Here is a 26,852-nt window from a genome sequence, read left to right on the forward strand (position 1 = left end):
ACCAGCTATTGCCTCAGCATGGATGTGCAGTGCTGCAGCTGCATGGTCAGACTCCCTGTCAGAAAACATTGACACCCTAGACAGGGACACTATATTGCTAAACGTAGAGCATATTAAAGACGCTGTCTTTTACATAAGAGATGCACAGAGGGATATTTGCCGGCTGGCATCAAAAATAAGTGCACTGTCCATTTGTACCAGGAGAGGGTTATGGACCCGGCAGTGGACAGGTGATGCAGATTCTAAAAGGCACATGGAAGTTTTGCCTTATAAGGGTGAGGAGTTGTTCGGGGATGGTCTTTCAGACTTAGTGTCAACAGCAACAGCTGGGAAGTCAGCATTTTTGCCACATGTCCCCTCACAACCAAAGAGAGCACCGTATTATCAGGTGCAGTCCTTTCGCCCCCAAAAGAGCAAGGGGAAAAAAGCTGCAGCATACAGCCACTTCCCAGGAACAAAAGTCCTCCCCCGCTTCTTCTGCTAAGTCCGCCGCATGACGCTGGGGCTCAGCAGGCGGAGCCAGGTACGGTGGGGGGCCGTCTCAAAAACTTCAGCAATCAGTGGGCTCGCTCACAGGTAGATCCCTGGATCCTTCAAGTGGTATCTCAGGGGTACAGGCTGGAATTCGAGACATCCCCCCTCCCTGCCGTTTCCTCAAATCTGCCTTACCAACGACTCCTTCAGAAAGGGAGGATGTGTTAGAGGAAATTCACAAGCTGTATTCCCAGCAGGTGATAGTCAAGGTGCCCCTACTTCAACAAGGACGGGGTTACTATTCCACAATGTTTGTGGTACCGAAACCGGACGGTTCGGTGAGACCCATTTTAAATTTGAAATCCTTGAACACATATTGAAGAAAATTCAAGTTCAAGATGGAATCGCTCAGGACGGTTATTGCAAGGCTGGAAGAGGGAGATTACATGGTATCTCTGGACATCAAGGATGCTTACCTGCATGTCCCCATTTACCATCCTCACCAGGAGTACCTCAGATTTGTGGTACAGGATTGTCATTACCAATTCCAGACGTTGCCGTTCGGCCTATCCACGGCACCGAGGGTATTTACCAAGGTAATGGCCGAAATGATGATACTCCTTCGGAAAAAGGGAGTTTTAATTATCCCATACTTGGACGATCTCCTGATAAGGGCGAGGTCCAGAGAGCAGTTGTTGGTCGGCATAGCATTATCTCAGGAGGTGCTACACCAGCACGGTTGGATTCTGAATATTCCAAAGTCTCAGCTGGTTCCGGCGACACGTCTACTGTTCCTGGGGATCATTCTGGACACAGTCCAGAAAAAAGTGTTTCTCCCAGAGGAGAAAGCCAAGGAGCTGTCATCTCTAGTGAGAGGCCTCCTGAAACCAAAACAGGTGTCGGTGCATCATTGCACGCGAGTCCTGGGAAAGATGGTAGCTTCCTACGAAGCGATTCCATTCGGCAGGTTCCATGCCAGAACCTTTCAGTGGGACCTGTTGGACAAGTGGTCCGGATCGCATCTTCAAATGCATCGGTTGATAACCCTGTCTCCGAGGACCAGGGTGTCTCTGCTGTGGTGGCTGCAGAGTGTTCATCTCGGAGAGGGCCGCAGATTCGGCATACAGGACTGGGTCCTGGTGACCACGGATGCCAGTCTTCGGGGCTTGGGTGCAGTCACACGGGGAAGAAACTTCCAAGGACTTTGGTCAAGTCAGGAGACTTCCCTACACATAAATGTTCTGGAACTGAGGGCCATTTACAATGCCCTAAGTCAAGCAAAGCCCCTGCTTCAAAACCAGCCGGTTCTGATCCAGTCAGACAACATCACGGCAGTCGCCCATGTAAATCGACAGGGCGGCACAAGAAGCAGGACGGCGATGGCAGAAGCCACAAGGATTCTCCGATGGGCGGAAAATCACGTGTTAGCACTGTCAGCAGTGTTCATTCCGGGAGTGGACAACTGGGAAGCAGACTTCCTCGGTATGCATGACCTCCACCCGGGAGAGTGGGGACTTCATCCAGAAGTCTTCCAACTGATTGTAAACCGTTGGGAAAAGCCACAGGTGGACATGATGGCGTCCCGCTTAAACAAAAAGCTAGAAAAATATTGCGCCAGGTCAAGAGACCCTCAGGCGATAGCTGTGGACGCTCTAGTGACACCGTGGGTGTACCGGTCGGTTTATGTGTTCCCTCCTCTTCCTCTCATACCCAAGGTACTGAGGATAATAAAGAAAACAGGAGTAAGCACTATTCTCATTGTTCCAGATTGGCCAAGAAGGTCTTGGTACCCGGAACTTCAAGAATTAATCTCAGAGGACTCATGGCCTCTGCCGCTCAGACAGGACCTGCTGCTGCAGGGGCCCTGTCTGTTCCAAGACTTACCGCGGCTGCGTTTAACGGCATGGCGGTTGAACACCGGATCCTAAAAGAAAAAGGTATTCCGGAGGAAGTCATTCCGGAGGAAGTCATTCCTACGCTTATTAAAAGCTAGAAAAGATGTAACCGTACAACATTATCACCGCATATGGCGAAAATATGTTGCGTGGTGTGAGGCCAGGAAGGCCCCAACGGAGGAATTCCAGCTAGGTCGATTTCTGCACTTCCTACAGTCAGTGGTGACTAGGCCTAAAACTGGGTTCCATTAAGGTCCAGATTTCGGCTCTGTCGATTTTCTTCCAAAAAGAACTGGCTTCACTGCCTGAAGTTCAGACATTTGTCAAGGGAGTGCTGTATATTCAGCCTCCTTTTGTGCCTCCAGTGGCACCGTGGGACCTCAACGTGGTGTTGGGTTTCCTAAAGTCACATTGGTTTGAGCCACTCAAAACCGTGGATTTAAAATATCTCACGTGGAAAGTGGTCATGCTTTTGGCCTTGGCTTCGGCAAGGCGTGTGTCAGAATTGGCGGCTTTGTCATGTAAAAGCCCATATTTGATTTTCCATATGGATAGGGCAGAATTGAGGACTCGTCCCCAGTTTCTTCCTAAGGTGGTATCAGCTTTTCATTTGAACCAACCTATCGTGGTGCCTGCGGCTACTAGGGACTTGGAGGACTCCAAGTTGCTTGACGTAGTCAGGGCCTTGAAAATTTATGTTTCCAGGACGGCTGGAGTCAGGAAGACTGACTCGCTATTTATCCTGTATGCACCAAACAAGATGGGTGCTCCTGCTTCAAAGCAGACTATTGCTCGCTGGATTTGTAGCACAATTCAGCTTGCGCATTCTGTGGCTGGCCTGCCGTAGCCTAAATCTGTAAAAGCCCATTCCACGAGGAAAGTGGGCTCTTCTTGGGCGGCTGCCCGAGGGGTCTCGGCTTTACAACTTTGCCGAGCTGCTACTTGGTCAGGGGCAAACACGTTTGCAAAATTCTACAAATTTGATACCCTGGCTGAGGAGGACCTTGAGTTCTCTCATTCGGTGCTGCAGAGTCATCCGCACTCTCCTGCCCGTTTGGGAGCTTTGGTATAATCCCCATGGTCCTTACGGAGTCCCCAGCATCCACTAGGACGTCAGAGAAAATAAGATTTTATTCACTGGTAAATCTATTTCTCGTAGTCCGTAGTGGATGCTGGGCGCCCGTCCCAAGTGCGGACTGTCTGCAATACTTGTATATAGTTATTGTTAACTACAAGGGTTATTGTTGAGCCATCTTTTGAGAGGCTCTGTTGTGTTCATACTGTTAACTGGGTATATTATCACGAGTTATACGGTGTGATTGGTGTGGCTGGTATGAGTCTTACCCGGGATTCAAAATCCTTACTTATTGTGTACGCTCTTCCGGGCACAGTATCCTTACTGAAGTCTGGAGGAGGGTCATAGTGGGAGGAGCCAGTGCACACCAGGTAGTCCTAAATCTTTCTTAGCTGTGCCCAGTCTCCTGCGGAGCCGCTATTCCCCATTGTCCTTACGGAGTCCCCAGCATCCACTACGGACTACGAGAAATAGATTTACCGGTGAGTAAAATCTTATTTTTCTTTCTTCCCCCTTCACAGATATATCGCACCAATCAATGTGCTGGAGAATTTGTCATCACTTTTCCACGTGCATATCACAGTGGCTTTAACCAGGGCTTCAACTTTGCAGAGGCTGTAAATTTCTGTACTGTGGACTGGGTAAGTGCAAATATTTTAATTGCTTCGATATTAATTGGAAGATATTCACTTTAAATGTGCAAGGTTTGGGTTTTCTTGATGATCTTAGCCATCTAGTTACCTATTAATGTGTGAAAATGGCATGGAGAATTGGTCCATTTATTACATTCTAAAATCTTAATGCTGAATTTAAAATTTGAGTGCAGCACACTATCACTTGCTCTACTAGTAAGCAGAATGTATTCATCTCCAAACTTGCTACATCTGCCTCCCTCTCCTACAAGCCCTACACTGGCTCCGCTAACCCTTCAGAACCCAATTCAAGCTTCTAACAGTCACTTAACAAAGCCTTCACCCAATCCTCCATTTACTTCTCTGACCTGGTCTCCCTTTATGCTCCTGCCCACCCTATTTGTTCCACAAATGAATGCCTCCTCTCCTACTGACTGACTACTTCCTCAAATTCTTTAACGCTCATAGATTTAGAAGGGGTGTTTTGTGCAACTCAAGCAATTTTGTTTGAGGATACATCTGTATGTCTTTTGAATTTAAAAATGGAGTGTTTCTGCATGGTGATTCTCGGGATGGAGGAAGAAGAGTTCCTGGTGTCCATTGACATTTTGGGTTGCTCATCTCCTCATTCCCATTTGGGAGCCTCACAATCCCTCCTACATTTCGCAACTTGAAATGCTCATTACCAGTTCAGAGCTCTACTCTTTGCCTCTCGACCGCACCATGGGCCTTTATGAAGGTGGTGGCGGTTTTGGTGGAGCACCTCCTACCGCCGGTTGTCACCATTGTCCCATATGTCATTGAACTGCTCATCAAGGCTTCTTCCTCTGAGCCACTTCAGTCCCATGTTCGGCTGACACATTGGATCTTGATATCACATGGACGGATTATCAATTTTAAAAAAGATAATTCAACCTTGTCCACCACAGGATGATTTTTCTAGGCATGCTTTTTGATACTTCTCTAAAACAGGTCTTTTTCCCTTAGGACCAGATGGTGGCCATCCAAACTCTGATTCGTATGGAAGCTTATGTCCTCCTTTTGAAGCTGTTCAGTTCCAGGAGCTTAGGTTGGATCTGTTGTTTAAATGGGATGGCTCTCCTCTACACCTGTCCCCGATCATCACTGTCCCGTCAAACTCACCTGTCCCTCCTCTGGGGTCGATTCCAGGCATCTCTGTGCGTGTCATCCCTTCGTCATTTTGGATTGTACTCTGGTGACCACAGATGCCAGTCTCCAAGGGCTGATGTTCTATTTCCAGGGGGTTTGTTTTCTCCAGAAGAGTTCCTTGCCCATAAATGTGCTGGAACTCAGGGTTATCTGCCAAACAGTTAACAGATGCAGTGAACGTCCAGTCAGACAGTGCAATGTCTGTGGTATATCACAATCACCAGGCGAGGGTGGGGGGTAAAATTACTTACCCCCTTTGACATCGGGAACTTCAATGTCGGGATGCCAGTGTCTGTCACGTGACTGCCGACATCCGGGATATCATACTGAATTCGAGGGAAGATGGCTGCCGTCCTGTGCCCGTAGTATCGGTTGTGCTCATTCCCGAGGCTGAATTTTTTTTTTTTAAATTGTTTATTTTAATTTTCAGGGTATAAACTTTACATGTTACAAACATTACTGCAGCCTCCCCCCTTTCTTGGGGTGGGCTGTTCTGTCTAATATTACATTACCAATAACAGAAATATAACCTTATAATAAGGAATATGTGGTTCCCACAATGCAAAGATACAGCCAAGAGTTATGTCTCAGGGTGTACAGAGACTATTCAAACGGGTGGGGACCAACACACAGGTTCGTACTTAAGACTGTAGGAGGGTAGAGACTAGAGAGATAGAATCTGAGAGGCGAGAAAAAGAGACAGGGGAAATGGGGAGGGAATAGAGTAGGAGGAGAGGTGACAGGGTTAGGGAAATGCCGCTGGTACGCCCCCGTTTTGCGCTGGTACGTGCATGGCGCTATCACTAAATGGAAAGTGCTACTCGGGGAACACGGAAAGGACATGTTGGGGAAATCCTCTGAGCTACTTGTCAGGCTAGGAGAGTACAGGGATCATAATAGTAGGGCCGTCGAGCTCCTGGGGGGTCGAGCTCCGTGTGCGGGAGCCTGTGAGTCAAACCAAAGTTCCCATATTTGAAGAAACTGAAAAGATCTGTTATGGAGGTATGCAGTGATTTTTTCCATGCTTGCGAAGTACCATACTTTGTTGATGATCTGTTGTATAGGGGGGGACTCCCTCTTTTTCCAATTTAGGGCAATTGCGCATCTAGCCGCGTTCAAGATCTGTGTCAGTAATTTACCGGAGTTCGGAGGTGCATTGGCAGTGGGGAGGCCTAGCAGGAAGGACCAAGGATCTTTGTATATCCGGGTCTGGAGCACTGTACTCAACAGGTGGGCGACTGAGTCCCAGAATAGCTCGATTTTAGGGCACGTCCACCATATATGGAGGAAAGAGCCGTGTCCGCCGCATCCTCTCCAGCACAATGGCTGAGAGGAGGGAAACATTTTGTGTAGTCTGGAGGGGACTAGATACCACCGATATAAGATTTTATATGCGTTTTCCTTAACTAGGGTTGAAATCGAGGATTTTGCGGCAGCCGCAAAGACATCTGACCAATCATAGTCATCTGGTATCGGGCCAAGGTCCTGTTCCCACTTGAGTATAAAAGCCGGGGTCGTCTCCTTATCCCCTACCTGGAGGAGGGAATACAGTTGGGATATGATTCCACGCGCGAGCGGTTTGTAATAACAATAGGACTCCAGGGTGGAGAGAGGTTGGAATGGGGATGTGCTTGTTAAGGACGAGACAAAGTGTCTCACCTGGAGATAGGTAAAAGGATTCGCATCCGGGAAGTCATATTTTGACGCGATTTCCGGTAAGGGTATACAAGTCCCCTCGGACAACACATCTAGAACAAAGCGGATGTTATGTGTCGACCATGAGTGCGAGCGGGTCATGGAATGGCCTGGGACGAACGAAGGGTTGCCCCATAATGGAGTAAGCGCCGAAGGGGCTGACAGCATGTGGAAATGGCGTGTACAATAGTCCCAGATCTGACAAGTGAATTCCAGAACCGGGTGGAGTTGCAAATGGGGGGGTCTAGATTTAGGAGGGGATAAGAGTAGAGACGATAGAGGAGTGTGGCTAAGTGTCCTCTCTAACTGGAGCCAACGTATGGACTGTGTAGGGGCGAACCATGCAACCGCTTGGCTGAGATGGGTAGCCAGATAGTAAAGACGGATATCTGGGAATCCTCTCCCCCCTTCTTGTACTGGTCTGCGGAGGGTAGAGAACCCTATCCTAGGAGTTTTATTTCTCCACACAAAACGTAGTAACCACGTATGAATTTGTGCCAGTACCGAGTCCGGTACTTTCACTGGTAACGTTTGAAATAGATAGAGGAGGCGGGGGACAATATTCATTTTCAGAGCTATGATACGGCCTAACCAGGATATGATTAATGATTGCCATTTATGGAGATCGGCCTTAAGATTTTTAAGCAAAGGCGAGAAATTTTCCTTAAACAAGTCTCCGTATCGGCTCGTAATATAGACCCCCAGATATCGAATTTTAGAGGTGCACCAGGTGAATTTGAAGTTGTTTTGCATGTTGGCTATTTGGGGAGGGGAGATGTGGAAGGGGAGAGCTTCCGTCTTGGACCAGTTGACTTTGTAGCCCGATATCTTTCCGTATTCAGATAGAGTAAAAAGGTTCGGCAGAGAGGTGTGAGGTGAGGAAAGTGATAGGAGGACGTCGTCTGCGAACAAGGAGATCTTGTAAACAGAGTCCCCCACTCCTATCCCCCCGATATCGGGCGAGGCTCGGATTCGGGCAGCTAATGGTTCTATCACTAAGGCAAAGATCAGGGGTGAGAGTGGGCAGCCCTGTCTGGTACCGTTGGAGATGTCCAAAGGGTCAGATTGTACTCCGTTTATAGATACCCTAGCGGAAGGGGTCGAATATAAGGCTTGTATCCCTGTAAGGAATTCCCCCTGAAAGCCCAGATGTGCAAGAGTTTCAAACATAAAGGGCCATCCTATTCTGTCAAATGCTTTCTCCGCGTCCAGAGAAAGCAAGAGAGCAGGAGTGTGTGTAAGGTTGATATAGTGGGTCAGGCTAATAATTCGTCTCGTGTTGTCTCGTGCTTGGCGGCCGGGGATAAATCCTACCTGGTCGTTATGGATAAGGTGGGGTAAGACTCTGTTTAGACGGAGAGCTAATATTTTGGCATAGATCTTGATATCTGAGTTAAGTAATGATATAGGCCTATAGTTAGCGCAAATAGATGTGTCCTTACCCTCCTTAGGAATGACTATTATCTTGGCCTCCAGTGCTGCTTTGGAGAAAGAAGCTCCCTGCAAGACAGCATTGAAAAGGGCTGAGAGGTGAGGTGTAAGTTGGGGGAGAAAGGTCTTGTAATATGCGGCCGTAAAGCCGTCTGGGCCAGGAGCTTTGCTAAGTTTTAGGGATTTGACAACAGTGGCGATTTCTTCTTCGGATATCTCCGAGTTCAATTCGGCTGAAACCGATGTGCTTAAACGAGGGAGATGGCATTGGGATAGGAAGGTACGAATAGCCCCAATAAAGTCTGGTTTCGTCTGAGTGGTCTTATGGGCGTTGTATAGTTTCTCGTAGAAGCGAGAGAAAGTTTCAGTGATGCGTTTGGGGTCCCTAGTCTTCACACCAGAGGGATGCTGGATAGACATAACGTTATTCCTTGTAAGTTTAGCCCGGAGCCTAGAGGCTAGCAGCCGATCAGCTTTATCTCCTTTTTCGTAGAAGGATTGGTTGAGCCATTTCAAGCTGGTCTCCACCTTCGTCGTCAGGAGCATGTTTAACTCACCTCTGACCGCAGATAGGGCGGAAAGATCCGTTTCGGACCCTGTTTTTTTGTGTTTCAGTGAGAGGGAGCCAAGCATGTCCGTGAGTTCCCGGATGCGTTTGGATCTGGCCTTCTTGTTATAAGAGGAGGCACTGATCAGGTTTCCGCGTATGACCGCTTTGTGAGCGTCCCAAAGTAACATAGGGGGAACAGATGGGGATGTGTTTGTCTCAAAGTAGTGGGAGATTTCGGCGGCTATGTGGGCTTTCGTTTGGGGATTAAGAAGGAGTCTATCGTTCAATCTCCACACAGGGTGGCAAGCGGGTGGGTGTGGGCCCGCGACATCTACGGTGACCGGACCGTGGTCTGACCACGTGTTGGGGTGAATGGAGGTGTCAATGATACTTTGCGCAGGCTCCGAACTCAGGAAAATCATATCTAATCTCGTGTAAACATCGTATATGGGGGAATAGTAAGTGTAGTCTTTGGCAGTCGGCTCTTTTACTCTCCATGCATCAAAGAGAAGGTGCTGTGACAGCAGGAGGTTCAAAGCAGTTGCATTGCGCGTGTGTGAGGGGCGCATGGATCTGGGCAGAGGTTTAGATCTGTCCAGAGCGCTGTCTAAAGTCACGTTAAAATCCCCCCCAAGTACCACATTACCGCGTCTGTGTAGGGCTAAGAGGCTATTTAAGGAGTGGAAAAAGGGAGCCTGGATCTGGTTTGGAGCATAAACATTTAGGAATGTATAGGGAGTCCCGTTTAACAACCCTACCAGCAACAAGTATCTGCCTTCAGGGTCGCTCAGTATTTCAGAGGGGATGAAATCTAAATGATTAGCAAAGAGTACAGAGACCCCTTTCTTCTTGTGTATGGGGTCGCAAGCATGGAAAGTGTGCGGGAAGTGTTTGGACTTAAGTGCTGGGTGTGATATACCTGAGAAGTGGGTCTCCTGTAGAAAAACGATATCGCCTTTAAGTTGCTTAAGGGATTGAAACAAAAGAGAGCGTTTACGTGGGCTATTTAGACCTTTCGTGTTCAATGTGATTATCCTAAGGACCATGATTTGAGAGCAGAGCACTTTTCATGTGGGAGCGCGCCAGCGGAGTTCTGAAAGATAGGGGGGAAAGAAAAGGAATGAGGATCAGAAAGAAGAGAAGAGAGAGGGTAGGAGAACAGATGAAGAACAAGCATATATTAGCAACAATGGTTAAAGGGCGGAGGGAATCCATTCTCGTCAGTCGGACCCAAGGGAGAGACAGACCCGCAGGTCTAGGTCGTCCGACGTCGACCCTAAAGGTCGAATGGGGGGTGGGTGAACCCAGCTGCTCAGAGAGGAGACCGGGTCCCGCGTGCGATCATACTATATTTAAGTGTACGCAGTGCGAACAATAAGCTAGGGGAGCTTAAAGGGGAGGGGGGAGGGGGGGGGGGAGGGGAGGGGAACAGCATTAGTAGGACTGGGGGTAAACATGGCATGCTGAACGCATATTAACAACAATAATATTAAGACCTGCGTGGGGTAAAAAAGGGAGAACAAGAAAAAACCCCAAACTCAGCCCATACGGGCCTCCCGGGACCGGAGTCCACGCGGCCAGCCACGAAGAACCCCGGCCCCGAGGGCCCGGACAGGTCCCCCCACAGCAGGATCAACAAGGCATTAAATGGCAGACATTATCTTAACCCAAGGCTCTACACCATATGGGGATCTTGGCATAGTGCGGAAAGACCCCCTGTAGTCCGTTGTGGACTCGTGTGGTCACAAGTCCTATCCTGGACATCCATACATGATAATTCATGTATCTGGGGAGGTGTGTGAAGCAGATCCGACGGTGGTCCATTCTGAGGCTGGAGCTGTGAGAGAAGGGGAGGTGTTGACTGGGAGAGAATGTTGAGGGGTGGACGGGGGGCCGGAGATGTTCAATTGGTGTAGTAGTTGAAGGGCCTCGTCTGGGGATCTAGCGGAGAGGAATTTACCATCTGCTCTGACTTGAAGTGCAAAAGGGAAGCCCCATCTGTATCGGACATTATGATCTCTTAGGGCTTTGGTTATGTCTTTTAATTCCCTCCGTCTGTTCAGCGTGACCGGCGACAGGTCCTGGAAGATCAAGAGATCGGAGCCTTCGAACGGGATCGTCGACATCCTCCTGGTTTTGGCGTAGACTTGGTCTTTGACCGCGAAATAATGAAAGCGGAGGATTACGTCTCTTGGTGTTTTAGCGTCTTGGGATCTAGGACGTAGAGCCCTGTGAGCCCTGTCTAGAAGAAGCATATCGTCTGGAACGGAGGGAGCGAGTGAACGGAAGAGGCGGAGTAGATAGTCCGTGAGGTGGTTTTGTTCTATCGTCTCGGGGATGTTACGAATTCTAAGATTGTTCCGGCGCCCCCTGTTGTCCAAATCTTCTTGTTTGTCCGCTAGGAGCATAACATCCGTACGCATTTGAGATATCTCCTGTTCTGATTCTTGTTGGAAGGCGATAAGCTCTTCTTGTTTTCTTTCGATGGCATCTACTCTGGTGCCCAGGCTATCCACGTCCGATTTTAGACCCGAGATAGCCTCTTGTACTTCTGCACGTATTGATTTTTTAATATTACGCATCTCGGATAGGAGAAGGGCGACATCAGCTTTTGTGGCGGGAGTGGAGGAAGAGTCATCGTCTGAGTCTTTGTCAGATATTGCTGGAGTGGGTGGGGGTGAAGTTGCTCTCCGGGTGGAGGATGGAGCAGGGTTCTTGAAGTAGCCCACCAGGTTATGGGCGTTCGTCTTTTTCCCCCCTTTAGGCATAGTGGCGGAAGAAGGTGAGGTAGGTTACTTGTCAACACCTGGGAAGGATGAGGGAAGCTCCTATATCATTAGGATCGCACACGAGACCAAGTGTAGTACATATCGAGATCACATGCTAGACGCTTTGAAGAGGATGGTCAGACGGGCCCAGTCGGGCGTGCCATGTCCTGTAGGTAATGGTCAGGCCTCAGCGCAGTGAATGTACGCTCCTGCTTGAATATGCTTGGGGGGAGCTCCGTCACTTACAGTGGTGGATAAAATAGGGGAGGGAGAGCATGTGCCGGGCAGCGGAGTTCCCCAGCAACTGTACTTTGAGGTGCCCCGTCAGCTAGCTGCGCAAGGCCGTGTAGCCAGTCGGGGGATCAGTGCCTTTGAGGTGTGCTTGGACCAGCTGGTCCAGTTCTGTGGGGGCCCAGTTCAAGTGTGGCACATCAAATCTGGGGAGGGGTAGATGAGGGAGTAAGCAATCTCCCAGTCACAGGGCTGTGAACTCTGCCCTTTGCTGTAATGCAGGGCTATGCTGTGCGCGTATGCTCCGGGACCCAGGAGGGGTTTTTAGAGGGCTGTGGAGAGCAGCTACTGTGTGGGACTCTCCACACACGGTTTCACAGGGGATCCAGAGCCGAGCGGGGCCCACCTCAAGATGGCCGCCGTGTGTCCCGTCGACCCGTCTAGCGGGACAGTGATTAATTTATTCCCCAGCCGGGGAGGTGAGCAGGGCTCGCGGGGAAGGGAGGGGAAGGTCGTACCCCACAGGAGCCCCTCTGAGGCAGCACCAGCCCGTGGGATCACACCCCAACCGTGATAGAGTATACCAAAGGTGAGAGGACAATTGCAGGGTGAGGTGATCACTGCCCAACAGGTTCTCCCCCCTCACAGTCGGGTGTAGTGGGCAGCAGGTACTGGGCACGGGGGTCTGGGCGGGGGCTCCGAGGTGTACTGGGAACCCAATCCTCCAGCCGTGTTTTCAAGGTGGCGTGCACTTTTACCGTGCGGCTCTGTTATGTGCTCGGTGCAATGGGGAGGCAGGAGGGAACAGGGCCTCCTTCAACAATGTAGCTGCGCCGGCAGGAGCCGTGTCAGGGGCCGCTGAGTCCGTCCGTGGTCAACACGTGACCGGCCCCGCAATCGAGGTCCCGGGCCGAGGTCCGCCGCTAGGCCGCGTCTCGCGGGAGCTCTAGTGATCGCTACCCGGGTCCGCGGCTCAGAGCAGGTTGTAGCGGACGAGGTGGCACGGGCAAGAGGCGCGGGGAGAGGGAGGAAAGAGCCCCGATGCTGTGCTGGGGGGCGCCGGCAAGGAAGGGACTCACCCACCGTACGGGGCTTCCGCCGCCAACTGCACACGGCCGCTGCAGGGTCACAGGACGAGGTCCCCGGTCCCGGGGAAATCACTCTCCGTCGGCCCGGCGTATGGGCCCGTCCTCCCGGTCCTCCCGGACGGCAGTCCCGAACGGTCTCACCTCCGGTGGGGTGGGAGGCCGCGCCACAAACCCCCGGCTTCTTATGGAGGGGAAGGCCGCAACCTGCAGGAGCCCTGACAAGGGCTCCCCGGCTCCGCAACCGACACCCTCCGATACTAGTTGGAGCAGGGAACCGGAATACACGGTTAGATGTGTGTGATGGCCCGTGAGGTGAATTTTATAAGCAATATAAGGCCCAGGCCCTCAGGAGCTCACACACTTCACCTCCTCTCGGCTTGCTAGCTAGGCCACGCCCCTCCCGAGGCTGAATTTTTATTAATTTATTTTTTTAAGCCGACAACCTAATTCTGCAAGACCTTATGGTGTCTTGACTGTACCACAGCGTTTTGTTTTATTGTATCAGAACTCTGCGTCCTGCAGCCCTTTTTGTCTACACTGTTCCATTCTGTGGGATTTTCACCTGATCTTTCCTCCTGCTGCTGTAGTTGCCATGGTTTCTGAAACGCATCGAGGGAATGAGTGACCGTCATTCTGATTGCTCCAGACTGGCCTTGGAGGTCGTGGTACTCAGACCTCCAAGGTCATTTGATGAATGACACCAGACGACTTCAAGAACATGTGGACCTCCTTCAACAAGGGCCTTTCGATCACCTCTCTTTACATTGATTGCATTTAAAAGCATGGCTGTTGAGACTGCCATCTTCATGGCCAGGTGGGATCCATGCTGCAATCATGTCAACAATGCTGATGGCTTGGGAGTAGGCTTCGGTTCGACATCATGACCAAATTTAGGGGGCTTATGTCGTCTGGTGTGAGAGAGTTTTTCCTTTTTTCCTCTCCTACTTTTCAGTCTCCTGTTGTTCCTCCAGGAAGACTTTGACGCAGGATTACGTTTGGTTTCCCTGAAGGTGTAGGTGTCTGCTTTCTGTGTTTGTTCAGCATCGCCTTGCCTTATGTCCAGAGATTGATTGCTCATGCATTGCATCCTTCGTGTTCAAACATCATTTGTTACTCCCACTGCTCCATGAGACCTCAATTTGTTAAAATGTTTCTTTGCCGTCTGATACTAAAGAGCTTCTGTGAATCTCAAGTGTATAGTGGGGAGAACCATTTTCCTCCTTGCCATTGCCTCTGCTTAGTGTTCCGTCTTGTCATTCACCATGTCTTGTGTTTCATGACAACAGTGTGATGCTTTGTACAAGATGTCCCTCTTCACCAAAGTGGTTTCTCGGTTCGACTCATATCAGCCAGTTGCGGTACTGGTTTTCTCATTACCTTGACAGTGAGAATGGCCTTTTTCTTTTTTTGGGATGTGGTATGTGTTCATTGGCTCTAAGGTTGTCATACCTCTGCTATTCGTAAGAATGATAGCTTGTCTACAGAGTCTAAAAAGCTGGGTTGGCCAGCTTCAAAATGTACAGTTTCTTGTAGCTATAAATAGACAGATTTACATTATTGGAGGTCAGCAAGGGTTACAGCTCATTCCTCTTGGTAGCTGGGTGCCTCTTTAGCTGCATACCCTAGGGCTTCAGAGGAAAAGTTGTGCACAGCAGCCACGTGGATTTCCTGTGCATACAGTTACCAAATTTTATAGATTTTGGCACCTTTGCTTCTAGAGATACAAGTTTTGGTCACAAGGCTCTCTGTGCTGCTTTCGTGTGTTCCCGTCCTTGAGGACTTCTTTGGGACATCCTCAGTGTCCTCCAGTAGAAGTAGGAGAAAACAGGATTTTTGTAATTACCAGTGAAATCCCTTTCTCTGGTTTTATGGGGAACACTGGGTGCCCTCCCAGCTCTGCTCTATTTGTTGTTTTTTGTGTGTGCTGGTTGTTGTGTATTTCCTGTTGTGATATATTTTTTGTTGCATATGTGATGCTTGTATTGTCATATTGATGGTTTGGTGTTCCTTTTCTTCTGTCCTATCTACTCTTTGGGGTTGGCTAAATTTAAAGTCTGGTTGGGTATAGATGAGAAGGAGCCTGGGTCCACTCACCACAGTCTATACCCAGAGCGCCCAGTCAGTATTCATCATAAATTGAGAATGTTTTTTTACTATCAAGTATAAAAATCCTGTTTTCTCTGTCATCCATCTGGGGGACGCTGCGCCGTTACTTGTGGGTTAGAGGTGTGTGGTAGTGGAGTTTGGCACAGAATCTGTCAAACAAACTGCCTCCTCCCCCCTCTAACCCCTCCCATCTCCTTCCTGCCCAGCCATTAATTCAGTTAAATCCGTTTTAGTTTTGTGCCTGTGGAGTACAGACACAGTGTTTCTTTCTCCTTAGATTTTTTTTTTCTTGGATTTTTGTTCTCAAAAGTACCTAGTCCCTACTGGAGTGGGTTTAGTGTTCCCACTCTGAGCTGCCGCTGGAGGCCACCACACTTTGGTCACTGGGGCCCCATTCTTCTCTTCAGGATGCGGCAGGGATTAGGGACAGGACAGGACAGCCACAATCTGTCACTGACCGTATTGGGCTGTCCCCTCTATTGTTCTGCTTTTACCTTATTTTGCTTGTGTGATTATCGCCCCCCCGTCAGCCAGCCGCCCCCCCCCGCATCGAACCCCCCCCCCCCGCAGTGAGGGTGAGCGGTCGTGTTGTGGGGACATACAATTGCTGCAGAATACTGAACGGCGTCTGGGAGAGTAATGTGCACTCCCTGGGACCAACACACGTTTGTAGCTCTAACCGCGTCAGCCGCTGTGTGTAGCGGCGCGCGGGAGACCCGAACTTCCGGATTCGGTAATCTCCCAGGGAGCAGCCGCGGCGGTTACGTCATGCTTGCAGGGACGGTTTCCTGCCCTGCTCTGCCCGCGTTCGCTGTTCTGAAGGCTCCGGAGCACCATCTTCTCCGGCTGCATACTGGGGGACGCTGTGCTACTCAAGCACACACGGATACCGCTATCTTCTGGGGGAAATTTTCATTATAAACACACAACTAACTGCAAGTATATTGTGGACTAGCCCTAGTGGGGGATAGCAGTCAGCCTTCTTGGTGTCACTAAAATCGTGGGATAACTGCTAGGTCACCTTTCTAGGGGATTTATAGTGCATGTTTAGTGCTCTTAAATTTCGAAAATAAATAAATAAAAATAGAATAAAATATGGCCAGTAAACCGGACAAAGCTACAAATGGCAAAACGGCCTCGGTAGTTTATTTTTCCTGTTCAGTGTGGCTCAAAGCTGGCTAAGGGTAGTGCTGACGCAGGTACCCTTTGTACTTCGTGCTCTGGTGCATCAGTGGCGGATCAGCAGGGAGGTTCCACAGATCAGTGTATGCCCCCATGGGCCAAGAACATGGTGGATGCCATTTCGGATTTGCGTCAGTCTAGATCGGAGGCTGAATCTGCTCAAACTCAGGTGGAGCCTCTGTGGGCCCAGAATATGGGCAAGTGTCTTACTGATTTAACTCATTCTTTAAATAAGTTTGTAAACTCTGCCAGCAGTTCCACTGCTACTAAATGACCACAAACGTTACCCGCTATAACATTTCCTGACATCTCCATTGGAGGACGGGGACGAAGTTTCGGCTTGGGAAGACGAGGAGCTATCTACTAGCTCAGGTGTTAGATTGCTGATAGAAGCCATTCGTCAAACTCTTAATATTCAGGATGCGGCAGTGGCGGAGACTTCCTCTGCCTTTTTCAAACGACAGAAAAGACAGGTTACTGCCTTCCCTTCTTACTCTATCTTTGCGGATATTTTAAAAGAACCCTGGCTTAAACCGGACTCTCGTTTCCAGGCTCCTAAGAAATTAAAATTTCTATATCCTTTTACGGAGGAAGATACAAAATTTTGGGAGACAGCCCCAAAGGTATTTCACATTTGGCAAAAGCTACGGTTATTTCTTCTGTGCAGTCCGTGACTTTAAAAGACCCTACAGATAGGAAGATAGGAGCAATACTAAAATCTGTTTTCTTTATCAGGTGTCTCTCTACGTCCAGTTCTTGCGGGAGCCTGGGTCCTTAAGGCCGTGGATGAATGGCTAGCACAGGTCGTATCTGGAATGCAATCGTACGATCCGTCGGAAGCCATTCAATTAGCAGAACAGATTTCGGAGGCTCTTACTTATGTGGGTTTGGCCTTGTTAGATTCTGTTGCGCTACAGTCCCGTGTTTCTGCCTTGACAGTGTCAGCAAGATGGTCTCTTTAGCTTAGGGTTTGGAATGCTGATTTGGACTCAAAGCAGACCTTGACGGCAGTTCCCTTTGAAGGGGAGTTTCTTTTTGGGTCGGAGTTAAAGAAGATTATTTCAGATACTACAGGAGGAAAGAGCCCCTTTCTTTCATCTGCGCCTCACAAACCGAAACCTACGAGGTTTCGGTCCTTTCGTACGCAGGGCAGAGGTAGTTTCCATTCCTTCCGTGCTTTCTCCAGATTTCCACGAAGAGGGTCATTCAGAGGTAGAGGATCTCAGGCTACGCGCAGACCTGCCAGTAAGCCTGCCGACAAGCCTGATGCATGACGTTTCAGGTCTTCCGGAGGGATCGATGAAGGTTGGGGTTCGGTTACTTCAGTTCAGGGAAGAGTGGCTCCTGTCGAAACCAGATTGGTGGGTAATGGGGGTCATATCCAGAGGATATATGTTGGATCTCGAAGAAACCGTTCCATACCGGCTGTTGGTCACCCCTCTCCCAGACGATCCCTCCAGAAACCAAGCTCTTCAGGCAACAGCAACCCTCTTATAAAATGGAGTAATCCTTCTGGTTCCCTCTCAACAGAGGGGTCAGGGTTTTTACTCTGGTCTTTTTCTCGTGGACAAACCGGACGGTTCGTTTCGACCCATTCTTAATCTCAAAGCCCTCAACCCGTATCTCTCAACCCAAAAATTCAAAATGGAATCCATTCGCTCAATTATCGTCGCCATGGAGCCAGGGGAATATTTGGCTTCAATAGACATGAAAGACGCCTACCTACATGTCCCTATTTGGATAGGTCAATCTCTTCTGAGATTTGCAGTCGGACCGTGGCATTTTCAGTTTCAGGCTCTTCCCTTTGGTCTATCCACGGCTCCTCTGGTGTTTTACAAAAGTCATGGGTCATGTAGTCGCGGTTCTCCGTTGTCAAGGGGTCAACATCACTCCATACTTGGACGATCTGTTGGTCAAGGCCCCGTCAGAGGCGATTCTCTATCAGAACCTGCGTCTAACGATAGAGACTCTGCAGTCATTCGGATGGATAATAAACTTTCCAAAGTCGTTTTTACTCCCTTCCCAGAAAATTATTTTTCTGGGACTTTTATTCGACACCAGCAGCCAGAAGGTGTTTCATCCTTGGGACAAGATTCAGGATCTGCAGTCCAGAATCCGGACCCTGTTGCACTTACCGGTAGTGTCGGTCCTCAGATGCATGCAGGTGTTAGGCAAGATGGTGTCTTCCTTCGAGGCAGTCCCATACGCCAGATTTCATGCCCGACCTCTTCAGGCTCAGATTCTCAGCTGTTGGAACAACGTCTCGAATTGCAGTTGATCCGCTTGTCTGTAAAGACTCGTCAGTCACTTCGTGGTGGCTTCACAGTCACAATTTGAGAAAAGGTCGCCGTTCAAGATTTGGTCTTGGATGATGGTCACCACGGACGCAAGCCTCAGCGGTTAGGGAGCATTATTCCAGGCTCATCACTTCCAAGGGCGCTGGAACAGTCAGGAGTCGAAATTACAGATCAACATTCTGGAGTTGAGGGCAATCCCGTATGCACTCCTTCAGATTCAAACCATGGTACAGGGTCATCCAGTTCGTGTGCAGTCCGACAATGCCACAGCAGTGGCTTACATCAACAAACAGGGAGGAACTCGAAGCTGGTCCGCCATGAGTGAAGTCGCTCAGATTCTCACGTGGGCGGAACGTTGGGTTCCAGTAATATCCGCTATTCACATTCCAGGAGTGGAGAACTGGGAAGCGGATTTTTTGAGTCGTCACACGATTCATCCGGGAGAATGGGAACTTCACCAGGAAGTGTTTCTCTCTCTAGTGGCCCGCTGGGGAATACCCGACGTAGACCTAATGGCGTCTCGTCTCAACAAGAAGCTTCCTCACTACGGCTCGCGGACTCAGGATCCTCAAGCATTTCTGATCGATGCTCTAACAGCCCCGTGGCAGTTTCAACTGGGATACGCGTTTCCGCCAATTCCACTGATTCCACGTCTACTTCAACGCATTCGGCGAGAAGGTCTCGCAATAATTCTGGTGGCTCCAGATTGGCCGCGCCGACAGTGGTACACTCTTCTGCGCAGCATGGTCGTCGGAGACCCCTTTCGTCTCCCCCTGCGACCAGATCTTCTTCTTCAAGGACCTTGTCGCCACCCATATTTAAGTCGGCTGGCTTTGACGGCTTGGTTCTTGAATCCAACATTTTAAGAGCCAAAGGTCTTTCTCGTTCTGTTGTACAGACGATGATTCAGGCTAGGAAACCGGTGACTTCTGGCATTTACCATAGGGTATGGCGTATTTACATTGCTTGGTGCGAAAAGCGGGGCTTGACTCCGCATTTGTTTTAAACTTCCTCGCCTACTATCTTTCCTTCAGGAGGGTCTCGATAAGGGTCTGAGGCTTTCTTCACTAAAGGGTCAGGTTTCGGCCTTTTCGGTTCTTTTTCAAAAGAAACTAGCGATCATTCCAGAGGTTCAAACATTCCTTCAGGGAGTACTTCGGATTCAACCACCTTTTGTTCCTCCCTGGGATTTAAACTTGGTCCTTACGGCCCTTCAAAAATTTCCATTTGAGCCTTTGGAATCTGTAGAACTATGTTATCTAACACTGAAAGTTGTTTTTCTTTTGGCTATTGCCTCAGCTAGACGAGTGTCTGAGTTGGTGGCTCTTTCTTGCAGGCCACCCTTGTTAGTTTTTCATGATAACCGTGTGGTTCTGCAGACTAAGCCTTCTTTCCTTCCAAAGGTTAATTCGGCCTTCCATTTAAATCAGGACATTGTCCTTCCAGCATTTGCTCCGTCGTCGTCTTCCGGGGAGAACTCCCATTTGGCCCCCCTGGATGTTGTTCGGGCCTTAAGTATTTATTTGTCTCGCACAGTGTCTTTCCGTCGTACGGATACCTTGTTGGTATTGATTGATGCTCCCAAATGAGGTTGGCCGGCCTCCAAGAACACTGTGGCCCGTTGGGTAACTTCGGCCATCAGACAGGCATACGTGTCTTCAAATGTTTCGGTTCCTGACTCAATTAGAGCTCATTCGACTAGAGCTGTTGGAGCCTCTTGGGATGTTCGCGGTGGTGCATCTATTGAGCAGCTGTGCAGGGCGGCGACCTGGTCGTCAGTCTATACTTTCACAAAGTTTTACCGTTTTCATACTTTTGGTTTAAAGACTGCCCCTGTTGGGCGTCGTATTTTACAGACGGCTGTGCCGTCAACGTCTCCCTCCTCTCATTAGCTTGCTTTGGGAAATCCCACAAGTAACGGCGCAGCGTCCCCCAGATGGATGACAGAGAAATAGGGATTTTTGTTTACTTACCGTAAAATCTTTCTCTGAGTCCATCTGGGGGAAGCTGCGATCCCTCCCGTAGGTTTGTCTGGTTTATTTGGTGGTTTTTTTGTTCTGGTCTATCTCCTTTGGCTTGGCTAAACGTTAACTGAATTGATGGCTGGGCAGGAAGGAGATGGGAGGGGTTAGAGGGGGGAGGAGGCAGTTTGTTTGATAGATTCTGTGCCAAACTCCACTACCACACACCTCTAACCCACAAGTAACGGCGCAGCGTCCCCCAGATGGACTCAGAGAAAGATTTTACGGTAAGTAAACAAAAATCCCTATTTTAAAATTTGTTTGACTTTTAATACATTCAGCACAAGGTCTTGTAACTAGAAAAATTAGCTGGTATACAAAGGTTTGTATATTACTGGAGCCTTAATACTGTTACCTCATCTCTCAGCTACCTCTTGGGCGTCAGTGTGTGGAACATTATCGGGGCCTGAATAGATACTGTGTGTTCTCTCATGATGAGATGATCTGCAAGATGGCCCATAAAGCAAAAGAGTTGGATGTTGTTCTGGCATCCTCTGTACAGAAGGATCTAGCAATTATGATTGATGATGAAAGGACACTTCGTGAGGCTGTCCGGAAGATGGTAAGTGTTTGCTGCATAATAGAATGCTAAAATATTTTGTTTGATTTAAAGAGGATTGAAATTATGCAAAAAATTCCTTTTTATAGAACCTTTTAGTTACACATTTTTTTTCCCTCCAGGGTGTTGTGAAGTTTGAGAAAATGGATCTGGAGTTGCTAGCAGATGATGAGCGGCAGTGTGTGAAGTGCAAGACAACCTGCTTCACATCTGCTGTGTATTGTCCCTGCAGTCCCGGGTCTCTTGTATGTTTACACCACGTTGATGCACTGTGCTCTTGCCCTCACTACAATTATATCTTAGGGTAAGATAGATAGATATAGATATATTATGGGAAAAATCTTTGGGAAACATTTTGATTTTTTTTTTTTTTTTTTAAAGTACATGGATAAAATTACAGAAATATAGCTTGTCCACAGTGTTTCAGTATAGATTACCTTCCGTGCCATAATCCCAACCATCCTGCCCATTTTAATCATGTACCTTTCCCTATGATAGCCAGTTTGTCTGGTGTCATTTGGAGCATGTGTACAGATAAAGTGGCTTTAACAGCTTGTGATTTTTGCTTTTCTCAAAGGTATCGTTTCACCCTTGATGACTTGTATCCTATGATGAATGCTGTGAAGTTGCGAGCAGAATCCTATGACAGTTGGGCTTCTGAGGTTATTGATGCTCTTAAAACCTCATGCAATAAAAGAAGTAAGTTGGTGTTCTTGCATATTTCTTACATTTTTAATCTGCAATGAAAGACTTTATATGCAGGTGTTTCACTTTTTATTTAAATCTTGGATATTGGCAATTATCCATCCCAAACAAACAGGTTTTATTCCTGGAAGGTCAACAGCCAATAATCTTATTTGCCTTATAAACATGTACAGGTGTATCCTAACATAGTTTCTGAGGTTGAAAAAAGACAATTGTCCATCGAGTTCAACCTATTTGTGGTGTCCTATGCATGATGATTTGACTAAAATTTCTGACTGATGCTGCTGTCAGCCATTGCATTTTATCCCTATTAATAGTAACTATAATGCATGACTATGCACCATACCCCTGGATATCCTTATCCAATAGGAATTTATCTAACCCATTTTTAAAGGTGTTGACAGATTCCGCCATTATAACTCCCTCGGGCAGGGAATTCCAAACACGTATTGTCCTTACCGTGAAAAATCCTTTACGCCGTATTGTGCGGAATCTCCTCTCCTCTAACCTGAGCGAGTGTCCACGAGTCCTCTGTGTTGATCTAACCAAAAACAGGTCCCGCGCAAGCTCTGTGTATTGTCCCCTTATATATTTGTAGATGTTGATCATATCCCCTCTTAGTCTCCGCTTTTCCAATGTAAACATGCCTAGTCTTTCAAGCCTTTCCTTGTATTCCATCGTCTCCATGCCCTTAATTAGTTTGGTCGCCCTCCTCTGTACCTTTTCAAGCTCCAGGATATCCTTTTTGTAGTACGGTGCCCAGAACTGTACACAGTATTCGAGGTGTGGCCTCACTATTGATTTATATAACGGGAGTATAATACTCTCGTCCCTAGCATCAATACCCCGTTTTATGCATGCTAATATCTTATTAGCCTTCTTTGCTGCAGTCCTACTTTGGGTACTACTGCTTAGCTTGCTATCTATGAGGACACCCAAGTCCTTTTCCAGTACAGAATCCCCTAATTTTACCCCATTTAGTAGGTAGGTGTAATTTTTGTTCTTGTTACCACAGTGCATTACCTTACACTTGTCTGTGTTGAAGCGCATTCTCCATTTGGCTGCCCATGCTTCTAATTTAACTAAGTCGTTCTGAAGAGACTCGGCATCCTCCTCTGTATTTATAGCCTTACACAATTTTGTATCATCTGCAAAAATTGACACCATGCTCTCTAGACCTTCTGTTAGGTCGTTAATGAAAATATTGAACAATAGCGGTCCTAATACTGAGCCTTGCGGCACACCACTTAGCACTTCAGTCCAAGTTGAAAAAGATCCATTAACCACAACGCGCTGCTTCCTATTATCTAACCAGTTTTTGACCCAAGTGCATATTGTGCTTCCTAGCCCTGATTCTTGTAGCTTGTATATAAGTCTCATGTGTGGTACAGTATCGAACGCTTTGGCAAAGTCTAAAAAGATTACATCCTGATGCGATGTTTGATGCGGTGGTTGTCTCCCTTGATGCCATCAAGGCATGTTTTATTCTGTGGAATAGTCATTCCGCTGTGAGATACTTTCCAGATTTGGGGTGGGTCCGCATTTTTTGGCTTAGTTTAAATTACTTTTACTCCTCCCCTGCTGCTCAGGTTAATGTTAATGGTTTTGTTATTGAGTCCTTTATACTAGAGCGGGCACTAGACAGGGTTGCCCATTGCCTCTGTTGTTTGCCATTGAACCATTGGCATGTGAGCCTCTTCAGCTGTATCCAGGCTAATGATTTCTGACCGTGAGGCAAAAATTGGTTTGTATGCTGACATGATTTTGTTGTTAACACAGCTGGGATGCTGTCTGCTTGCTTTGCTTGATTTGATGGATTGTTTTGGAGCTTACTTGGGTATGCGCATTAACTTGGATAAATCTTTTCCATCTACTCTCTTTAGTATCTAAACCAACTGGTTATGATTTCCCCCTGCGCTGGTGTACGCAGATTAAATATCTTGACATTCTTGTCATGCACTTTCCAACTGACCTCTTTCCTCTAAATCTCCATCCTCAAATTTAAGTTTTTGAAGGCCAAATCTCATGTCTGGCAGAATCGCCCTTTATCTATAACTGGATATGTACATAAGTCCGTTTAAGAGCCTAATTCCTATACCAGCCTCTATCACCAAGGTAACCAATGAAATCAGAGAAATGTATTTAATAGAAGTACAAAAATTTCTGTTTTTTAGGCATCTCCTGCCTCCAGCTGCTTTTAGAGGAATCTGAAATGAAGAAATTTCCAGATAATGACCTACTGCGTCACCTGCGAGCTGTCGTACAAGATGCAGAGAAGTGTGGAGTGCTTGCACAACAACTGCTAAATGGAAAGCGCCATACCAGGTAAAAACAAAGCAGTTAGTGATAGTTGGGTTTGTGAAAGTGGTTTACAGTAAAACTTATACTCTATAGAACTGCAGAAAAACCACAAACCAAGCTGCACAGCAGAAAAACTTCATTTTCTCTTATTTGTGTGTGACTTTTATTTGTCTGCAGTCAAACTAGATTGTCTATTATCTGTCTGATAAACATCCTTTTCTCTGTAGGTTTCGATCAGGTGGTGGAAAGACTCAGAACCAGCTGACTGTTGCAGAACTCAGGTCATTTGTGAAGCAACTGCATTCTCTTCCTTGCAGCATCAGCCAGACACCTCAGCTCAAGGTAAAAACAAGAAATGTAAAAATGCCAATTAACAGTATGTTACTACTCGGATTCATTTAGTAATTTCTTAGTAGTTTTTATTACAGATTTTGCTTCATTTGTTACATAATTGCATAGGGCATCTTATAAAATATTTTTATGTAATTCACTGTAACAGGTTTTTTTTCTTGACACATTTACATAACATTTGCTAGTTATTTACATTATCTTGCTGCTTTTTTTTTTGTGTTCTTCATACTGCTTATTAAACCACCATGACCTCTTCTGTTCTGTTTGTAATAAAGGACCTTCTTAATAGAGTGGAAGAATTTCAGACACGCAGCCACAAGCTTTTAGCAGCAGAGATGCCCAGAGCAAGCGACTTGCAGCAGCTTCTTGATTCTAGCTTTCAGTTTGACTTGGAGTTACCCTTGGGAAGTTTGCGAGAACGCCTGGAGCAGGCACGCTGGTTGGAGGAACAGCAGCAAGCATGTCAGGAGCCTGGGACACTCACATTGGATGTAATGAGGCGACTTATAGACTTGGGTGTAGGGTTGACTCCTCATCCGACTGTGGAGAAGGCAATGGCTAAACTTCAGGAGCTTCTGACCATGTCAGAACATTGGCATGACAAATGCAAAAGTCTGCTCAGAGCCCGGTTAGTTGACAAACACTATTTTGGCTTATATGAGGTAATCTTCCATTGTAGCAATGAGGAGGACTAGCAATAATGTTTTCTCTTGTCTACATGTCAAGCATATTTCTCTAACGTTCTAAGTGGATGCTGGGGACTCCGTAAGGACCATGGGGATTAGCGGCTCCGCAGGAGACTGGGCATAACTATAAAGAAAGCTTTTAGACTACTGGTGTGCACTGGCTCCTCCCACTAAGACCCTCCTCCAGATCTCAGTTAGATTCTTGTGCCCGGCTGAGCTGGATGCACACTAGGGGCTCTCCTGAGCACCTAGAGAGAAAGTATATTTAGTTTTTTTTATTTTCAGTGAGATCTGCTGGCAACAGACTCACTGCAGCGAGGGACTAAGGGGAGAAGAAGCGAACCTACCTAACAGGTGGTAGTTTGGGCTTCTTAGGCTACTGGACACCATTAGCTCCAGAGGGATCGACCGCAGGACCCGACCTTGGTGTTCGTTCCCGGAGCCGCGCCGACGTCCCCCTTACAGAGCCAGAAGCACGAAGAAGGTCCGGAAAATCGGCGGCAGAAGACTTCGGTCTTCACCAAGGTAGCGCACAGCACTGCAGCTGTGCGCCATTGCTCCTCATGTACACCTCACACTTCGGTCACTGACCTTGGCTGGCAAAATATACATCATATATAGTCCCAGAGGCTATATAGATGTAAAATTACCCCTGCCAGTATTACAGAAAAAGCGGGAGAAAGTCCGCCGAAAAGGGGGCGGGGCTTCTCCCTCAGCACACTGGCGCCATTTTTCCCTCACAGTTCCGCTGGAAGGAAGCTCCCTGGCTCTCCCCTGCAGTCTGAATACTACAGAAGGGTAAAAAAGAGAGGGGGGGGGCACTAAATTTAGGCGCAGTATAGATATTATATATATATAATATATATAAAAAAGCAGCTATAGGGAAAACACTCATTGATAGTGGGATCCCAGTGTTATATAGCGCTCTGGTGTGTGCTGGCATACTCTCTCTCTGTCTTCCCAAAGGGCTTTGTGGGGTCCTGTCCTCTGTCAGAGCATTCCCTGTGTGTTTGCGGTGTGTCGGTACGGCTGTGTCGACATGTTTGATGAGGAGTCTTATGTGGAGGCGGAGCAGATGCCTGTAAATGTGATGTCACCCCCTGCGGGGTCGACACCTGAGTGGATGGTGCTGTGGAAGGAATTATGTGATAGTGTCGACTCCTTACATAAAAGGTTTGACGACATACCAAATGTGGGACAGCCGGCTTCTCAGCCTGTGCCTGCCCAGGCGTCTCAAAAACCATCAGGGGCTCTAAAACGCCCGCTACCTCAGATGGTTGACACAGATGTCGACATGGATACTGACTCCAGTGTCGACGACGAAGAGACTAATGTAACTTCCAGTAGGGCCACACGTTACATGATTGAGGCAATGAAAAATGTGTTGCACATTTCTGATGTTACCCCCGGTACCACAAAAAAGGGTATAATGTTTGGAGAGAAAAAACTACCAGTAGCTTTTCCTCCATCTGAAGAGTTAAATGAAGTGTGTGAAGAAGCGTGGGCTTCCCTGATAAAAAGCTGGTAATTTCTAAGAGGTTACTAATGGCGTACCCTTTCCCGCCAGAGGATAGGTCACGCTGGGAAACATCCCCTAGGGCGGATAAAGCGCTCACACGCTTGTCAAAGAAGGTG

At 47.9% G+C, this 26,852-nt stretch overlaps 1 protein-coding gene across 3 annotated transcripts in view; it reads left to right on the forward strand.

Moving 5' to 3' along the window:
* Positions 1 to 26,852, forward strand: part of KDM5B (lysine demethylase 5B) — a 220,018-nt gene that overhangs the window by 173,377 nt on the left and 19,789 nt on the right. For all 3 annotated transcript variants that reach the window (XM_063954821.1, XM_063954823.1, XM_063954822.1), the window contains 7 exons: positions 3,966 to 4,085; positions 20,983 to 21,177; positions 21,297 to 21,478; positions 21,752 to 21,873; positions 24,054 to 24,204; positions 24,408 to 24,522; positions 24,807 to 25,159. In XM_063954821.1, coding sequence (XP_063810891.1) covers positions 3,966 to 4,085; positions 20,983 to 21,177; positions 21,297 to 21,478; positions 21,752 to 21,873; positions 24,054 to 24,204; positions 24,408 to 24,522; positions 24,807 to 25,159 — 1,238 coding nt within the window. The remainder of the gene's footprint in view (positions 1 to 3,965; positions 4,086 to 20,982; positions 21,178 to 21,296; positions 21,479 to 21,751; positions 21,874 to 24,053; positions 24,205 to 24,407; positions 24,523 to 24,806; positions 25,160 to 26,852) is intronic.

This window comes from Pseudophryne corroboree, chromosome 2 (genome assembly GCF_028390025.1).
Source record: "Pseudophryne corroboree isolate aPseCor3 chromosome 2, aPseCor3.hap2, whole genome shotgun sequence".
Classification (NCBI taxonomy): Eukaryota; Metazoa; Chordata; class Amphibia; order Anura; family Myobatrachidae; genus Pseudophryne; species Pseudophryne corroboree.